At 40.8% G+C, this 7,463-nt stretch overlaps 1 protein-coding gene across 1 annotated transcript in view; it reads left to right on the top strand.

The window, feature by feature from the left end:
* Positions 1 to 213: 213 nt before the first annotated feature.
* The window catches only part of CSF1R (colony stimulating factor 1 receptor), a 44,100-nt gene continuing 36,850 nt past the window's right edge, over positions 214 to 7,463 (top strand). The window contains exon 1 of the mRNA XM_072630699.1: positions 214 to 429. Coding sequence (XP_072486800.1) covers positions 381 to 429 — 49 coding nt within the window. The 5' untranslated portion in view covers positions 214 to 380. The remainder of the gene's footprint in view (positions 430 to 7,463) is intronic.

Genomic DNA, 7,463 nt, shown 5'->3' with positions numbered 1-7,463 from the left:
CTTTCCAATGAGACTCCTAGTGCTCGTAGAGGTGGAGAGGGATCTATCATGTCTAAGCCTTCCCCTAACCCAGGGGCAACAAGATCCTACGCAGAGGAACAGAAGCCTGGCTCCACCCTAGAGGCAGCCCACTTCCCACTGGGGTCATGAGTAGTATTTCCAAGATTGTTTTTCTTCTAGACTCAATTTCCAAACCCTGTGGTCACACAGCCCAGTGCAAAAAAGGAGAAGTTTCTCAGAAAAGGAGGAGGCCAGTATCAAAAAACTGATAGTGTGGCAAGACAAATCTTCGGTTTTCATCTCCACCAGCCCACCCTGGGCAGGAGGTGGCTTCGAGCATCTTCAGCCCTGGACCCAGTACTCTCTTCTCTCCAGAGGCCATGGCTCCTGGAACCCTGATCCCCCTGATGGCAGTGGTCATCTGGCACAGTAAGTTACAGAAGAGCTGACGCAGGAAGTAAGGGCAAGGCAGGGAGATAGAGCCTCAAAAACTCTTTGGCAGGATCCTGGGAGGTCTCTGAAGACTCTAGCTCCCTATTCCTGGGGTGAGGCTCTAAAAATCTAGTTTACAAAATGGAATTCCCAGATCATGCACCCTTTTCTTTAGCAAGTTATGATAGCCTTGAACATGGCAGATACTCTGCAGAGACCACCTTGGGTGGGGGCTCTGTGGGATCTGTGGGAGGAGAGCAGAGATAGAATGAGGTGTGGTACATATTGAATGACCTGGGTTCTAGCCTCAATTCTTCTACTAACTGACTGTGAGACCTTGGGCAAGTCATTTTTCTTCTCTGAATCTCAGTTTCCCCCTCCGTAAAATGAGGAGCTTGGACTAAGTCAGAGAATGGATTTCAGGGAGTCTAAGAATTCGAATCAGAAAAAATTACATCTTTGTTTTCACTAACCTTTGGTTTACTTTATAATCCTATGTATTTTATTTTACATATTTAAAACCATTATTGTGAGAAGGGGTCCATAAACTTTTCTACACCGCTTTGAGATAAACAAGATTAGGAACCCCTGGTATTAGGTGATGTCGAAGGACCTTCCAGTTCCGACTATGTGATTATGAAAAGGTAAAGGAGCAAAGGGAAAGGTATTTGGAGGGAAATGGGAAGATGGGACAATGGGAGAGCCTTGGGTAGAGAGAGTTGGGTAAGAGGCAGCAGGGGAGAGGAAAGAACACAGCCTTGAATAAGTCAAGGATTCTAAGGCTTCGAATGAATGAGGGGCTTCGAGAGCAGATGGAGACCTGAGCATTGTCTTTGTGGACTGACATATACTTTCTAAAAGAGGCTTCTCTGCTAAGAGACTTGCATAAGGCTGAGGGCCCATGGGTAGGGCTATTTTCAGAACAACTGTAGTCTCCTCGGGCCCTAGAGGAACATGGGACGTATGTGGGGAACCTGAGGAGAAGGAAGGAAACAAGTTTTGCCTGGGAGAAGGAGCTAGCTCCAAAATCCATGTCTCTTGCGGGAGATCAGTGCGTAAGAGAGAACAGGGTAATTAAAAGAGATGCTGGGAGCTTTTTGTAGCCCTCGGGGCTCTGTTCCACAGGGACCCTAGGGAAGTGGGGTACTCATACATAGAGATAATTTCATTCTTTATATTTATATCTTCAGCACTTTGCACAGGACTAGGCACATGATAATAATTTAGAGCTGGAAAAAACCTTAGAAACCCTTGAGTTCAACTCCTCATTTTTCAGGTGAGGAAATTGAGGCACAGAGATGTTAAGTGACTTGCCCAGAGCCACACAGCAGTAAATATCTGAGGTTGGATTTAAATACACATCTTCCTGACTCTAAGTCAAGTACAGTCTAGGCAGCTAGGCATTTTGCCTAGCCCTGTGTCTGATACTAGGCAGTCAATGAACATTCATGGAATGCATCATAGGATTTAGAGTTGGAAAGATCCTTAGAGATCCAGGCTCTTGGGTTTTTTTTAGCTACATTTTCAGAGAGTCCAATGATTCCAAGGATCCTCATTTTACAATATCAAAAGTCACTCAGGTTTTAAGTATCCGAGCTGGAATTTAAACCAAGGCTCACTGTTATTGGACCTAGTGCTCTACCCATTGCTCCATCCAGCTACTTCCTCTACAAAACCAGATAATCTCAAAGATTCCTTCTAGCTCTAAACTGCTTTGCTTCTAGTAAGGGAGTGAATAAATATGGGGATTAACTGGTACCTAGAGGAATGATCTTCTTTCTCCCTAACCGTAAATTTGAGTTCCTCAGTTCTGAGGCTAGAAAGATGCTGGAGTTTTGGTCAATATTAGGACCTCATACTCCTATGGAACTTTAAGGTTCACAATTCATTTTTCCCCTCACAACAACCCATCAGGTAGGCAGTAAAAACTTTATTATCCCTATTTTACAGATGAGGAAACTGAGGTTCAGAGAAGTAATACAACTTACTGAGGGTGATACAGCTAGTAAGCATGGAAGCCAGGATTTGCACTCAGGTCTTTTAACCAGAAGACTGGTAAAGAGACAACTTCAGTAGAAGAAAACTCTCTTCACTACAAGACAAGATTCTTCTTTTAATTCTACTCTCAGACCACGAATCAAGCAGCAGGTTGAAGGCTGTCTAATGGCTCCTACATAAGTAGTTGGGGAATAGGGGAGAGATTCAGGAAGGAGGAAACAGGCAGTTTGAGGAAATGGGAAAGGATAAAGTTTGGCATGATGGGGAGAGCAAGAGTTAGGGAAAGAGATTGAATTTGGAGAGGTGGCCAGGGTTTCACAAATCCATGGCAGAGAGCAAGGGACTTGGCAACCTTTCCTTCCCTATACCAGGATGAAGGGGTAGGAGGGAAGGCAAAAGATTGAAGATGAAGTTTTGGATGACAAACCTAGCACGTCAATCTCATTCTGTATGAGTGTTCTTTCTGAGCTGTTCATGACTAGACTTCAGTGAGTATGACAGGAAGTCAGCCGAGCCCAGACAGTTTCTATATTTTAAAGAAGAAAACAGGGGAAATAGAGGTAATGGAAGCCCAAAGAGGTCTGTGGTTCTTCCTTTCTTCTCCTCCAAATGACTCTAGAAGAAAGGAAGTACCCAGGGGCTAGTCATATATCAGAAGTCGTCCACAAGAATGTAGTAAGTGCTTACTAGGTGCCAGGAACTGTGCTAAGTATTCAGGATATTAAAAAAAATAGGCGAAAACAACCCACGACCTCAAGGAACTTGTAATCTATGAGGTGGGGAGGGAGGTTGGGTGGTAGGGGGTGGGCAGGGAGAGATAATAAGCAAAAAACTACATACAAACAAGATATATATGGTGTAGGATAAACTGGAGGTCATCTCAGAGGGAAGGCATTCGCATTAAAAGGGACTAGGAAAGGCTTATTGAAGAAAACAGAATTTTAGGTGAGACTTGAAGGAAGCCAGGAAATAAAATTTCTAAAGATTTTCCCAGAGGAGGGGAAGTGATTTACCCAAGTCACAAAATGTCTTAGTGGCAAGACTTAGTTGGTGGGTGGCCTAACTCCTAGCCAAAGCTCTTTCCCAAGAGGCCCAGAAGTATCTCTTTTCCCCAGGACAGCCCCAACTTTGCCATTTGGGTTGGTCTGGGTCATCAGTAGGACAAAGACTCTGGGTCCTTGCCTGGGTCCCTCCTGCCTCATCCCACCTGCTGACAGGTTTAGCTCCTTGGGGGCTCTCACTAGGCCCTCTGGCATCAGCCTCAGCCTGTGCTAGCTCAGAGGGGGAGCCATGGGCAGCACAAAGAGTGGACTCAGGGCTGCATGGAGGGGGCGTGCTCAAAGCAGAAGTGAAAGAGTTTGTGTGGGAAGTGCTAGCGGGCTGAGTAGAAGCTCAGGCTCTGAGATCTAGAAGAAGGCCATGTGCTTCCGGCCCTAGAGCAGCATTTGAAGACTCTGTGGGCCCTATCCAAGGCACTGATTCAGCTCTCACTTCCTCCCATCATCCTTTAATTTTAGGCAGCATTTATCCCCCTCCCGCACAACCCCTCAAAAAGTGCTGACTCGGAGCAAGGAAAAGTCCTTCTCCCTAATGGGCAGAACCAGAGGTTTCAGGTTCTCCTTTCTCCCTTCAAGAAAAGTTCCTTAAAAGAAAACAAAGAAAGAAGGTCCTTACCCTAACTGCTTTTTCCTCTCACACTCTCTACTTTTCTGTCTCTCTCTCCCCTGGATTATCCTTAGCTCATGCTGCCAGGAACAACACCACAAAAGAATAAAAAATGAATGTTGTAAAATTACAAAGAATAAATTTGACCCCAAAGAAGAGATGTGAGCGATGGTGTGCTGGTAAATGTTTAACAATCAGTTCTCTGAGGAAAAAATGTAGCACCACACACTTCTTTAGTTTGATCTGAATTATTAATATTTTTTCCATATCTTTCTTAAGGTAAGACAATCAATAAGATAATAATTGATTAATAATTGAAAAATAATGATTTATAGTTTTTGCCAATTGATTTACAAAGTGTATCAATTGGCAAATGTAATTGTATGTAATGTAAATGTAATCAATTGGCAAAGTGTAAATGCTCTTACTGAAATCTTAACAATTAGATCTCATAGTCAATGTAAGCCAGCTCCAACACACCTCAGGATACGAGAAAACATCTCCCTTAAATCCATTGCAGAGATGAGGAGTAGGTGGTCAAACAATGTGCAGCACTGCATACATTATCAGACTTTTTTTAATGTATTGATCAATTTCACTGACTTTTTTTCTTCATTTTCTATTTTTTTAAAAATCCTTTATTGTTAGGGACTGCTCCCTTGATGTAAGGGAGAAAGGATTTCTTTAGGGGAAAACTTAGGTGACAAAAATCCAAAAGATATTAATAAAAATTCACTGGAAAAAATTACTGGACTCCCTAGAAACCGTGATTTAAACATTTTTTAAAAAGAAATTAATGAAGTGTCCATTTGTTCTTGTTGTTCAGTCACATCCTAACCAGAAAACAACGTAAAGAAAGAATCTGCCAGTTACCCCTTGAAATAACTCTCTAAAGGAAAAGTCTTAGGAAATGTTACATCCAAAATCCAGAGCTCCCATGTAAATGAAAAAAAAAAGGCATCCAGGAAAAAAAGCACTGTGAGGAGTACACAAGACCTGGTAGCTGCTACTAGAAATTCATTCCATCAGTCAGTCAACAAGCATTTATTGAATGTTTCCTATATGCCAGACACTGGGCTAAGTACTGAAGATATAAAGATAAGCAGAGATACCTACCCCTCAAGGAGGGAGACAATATGAAAACAACTAAACACATTCGCATAGCAACTAGGTCACACAGTGGATAGAGCACCAGGCCTGGAGCTGGGAAGGCTCATCTTCCTGACTTCCAATCTGGCCTCAGACACTTGCTAGCTGTGTGACCCTGGGCAAGTCACTTAACCCTGTCTGTCTCGGTTTCCTCATCTGTAAAATGAGCTGGAGAAGGAAATGGAAAACCACTCCAGTATCTTTGCCAAGAAAACCCCAAATAGAGTCGTGGAGAGTGGGACATGACTGAAGACAACTGGACAAATGTACATACGTAGTTTACATATATAATGTGAAAAGGGAGGCAATCTACAGGGGAAGATATGAGCGGTGGGACTGACTAGGAAAGCTCCTTTGCAAAAAGTGGGATTTGAGCTAAATCTTGAAGGAAGTTGGAACTAGAGGAGGCAAAGGTGAGGAGGGGGAGCATTACAGGCATGGAGCACAGCCAGTGTAAATGCTTACTCAGGAGATGGAATGTCAGGGAGGGAAGAAGGGCAAGAAGGGCAACATTGCTGGGTCATAGAGTACAAGAAAGTGTAAAGATTGAAAAGGTAGAAAGGGGCCAGGATGCAAAGAACTTTAAAGGTCACATAGGATTTTATATTTGATCCTAGAAGTGATAAGGAGCTACAGAAGGTTATGGAGTAGAAGAGTGACATGGTCAGATTTGTACTTTATTTTTTAAAATTCTATTTATTTTATTTTGAACTTGAGAAATAAAACAAGCATTTCCATAACATAATAGAATAAGTGAACAAAAGATAATTGTACCTGAAACTGCAAATCTATTATATACAATTTGCTCTTCCTTTTAAATATACAATAAAGTTATAATGTCACTTTTTTCTTTTTTTCTTCCTCCCTCTCCCCTATCTTCAGGATGGCTACCATTAGACAGAAATATGTATGTGTATGTAAACACGCACATTTTAATGTAAAATCATTCTTTATATACCTCTATTTATCATTTCTTTCTCTGGATGCGGATAGTGTCTTCCTTCACAGGTCCTTTGTGGTTAATTTGGGTATTTATGATAGTCTAAATGATTTGGTCAAAGTTGTTCTTAAAACCACATCGCTATGACTGTATACAACATTCTCTAGTTTTGCTCTTCATTATTTCATGCAAGCCTATCCATGTTTTCCTAAGATCACTGAGCTCATCATTTCTTGTAGCACAGTAGTGATCCATCACTATCATATGCCACAACTTGTTCAGCCATTCCCCAATAGATGGGCATCCCCTCAATTTTCAGTTCTTTGATACCACAAAGAGAGCCGCTATAAATATTTTAGAACATATAGATCCTTTTCCTTTTCCCTAATCATCTTAGAAAACAGAACTAGTAGCGGTATTGCTGAGTCAAAGGTACAGGCAGTTTAATAACCCTCTGAGCATAATTCCAGATTGCTCTCTAAAATGGTAGAATCAATTCACAATTCAACAAACAGTGAATTAATGTCCCAATTTTTCCACATCTCCTCCAACATTTGTCACTTCTCCTTTCAATCATTTTAGTCAATTTTATAGATGTAAAATGGTATCTCAAGGTCATTTTAATGTGCATTTCTCTAATCAATAATGATTTAGAATATTTTTATATCACTATAAATTGTTTTGATTGCTTTATCAGAAAACGACCTGTTCCCATCCTTTGACCATTTGTCAATTGGGGAATGAGTCATATTCTTATAGATTTGACAATGTTCTTTATATATTTGAGATAAGAAATCTTTATCTGAGAAACTGTCTATAAATCTTCCTTCCTCATTTTCTGTTTCACTTCTGATCTTGGCTATATTTGCTTTATTTGTACAAAATATTTTTAATTTGATTCAATAGAAATTATCCTTTTTAAAACTCACGCTTATCTTTTGCTTATTCACAAATTGTTCACCTATCATAAGTCTCATGGGTAATATTTTCTTGTAATATCTCTCTTTATATCTAAGTCATGTATCCATTTCAATCTTTTTTGGCAAATGGCATAAGATACTGGTCTATGCCCAGTTTCTGCAGGACTGTGTTCCAGCTTCCTCACAATTTTTACCCAATAATAAATTCCTATCCCCAAAACTCAAGTCTTTATGCTTGTCAAATCCAAGGTTATGATAGTAATTTTCTGTTGTAAATTGTATATTTACTCTGTTCTCCTGACCTACCTTTCTATTTCTTATCCAGTACAAGATAGTTTTGATAATTACTGCCTTATAAT

Source organism: Notamacropus eugenii, chromosome 1 (assembly GCF_028372415.1).
Source record: "Notamacropus eugenii isolate mMacEug1 chromosome 1, mMacEug1.pri_v2, whole genome shotgun sequence".
Taxonomy (NCBI): Eukaryota; Metazoa; Chordata; class Mammalia; order Diprotodontia; family Macropodidae; genus Notamacropus; species Notamacropus eugenii.
The sequence above is the reverse complement of the archived record's forward strand: the minus strand, read 5'-3'. Positions and strand labels throughout refer to the sequence as shown.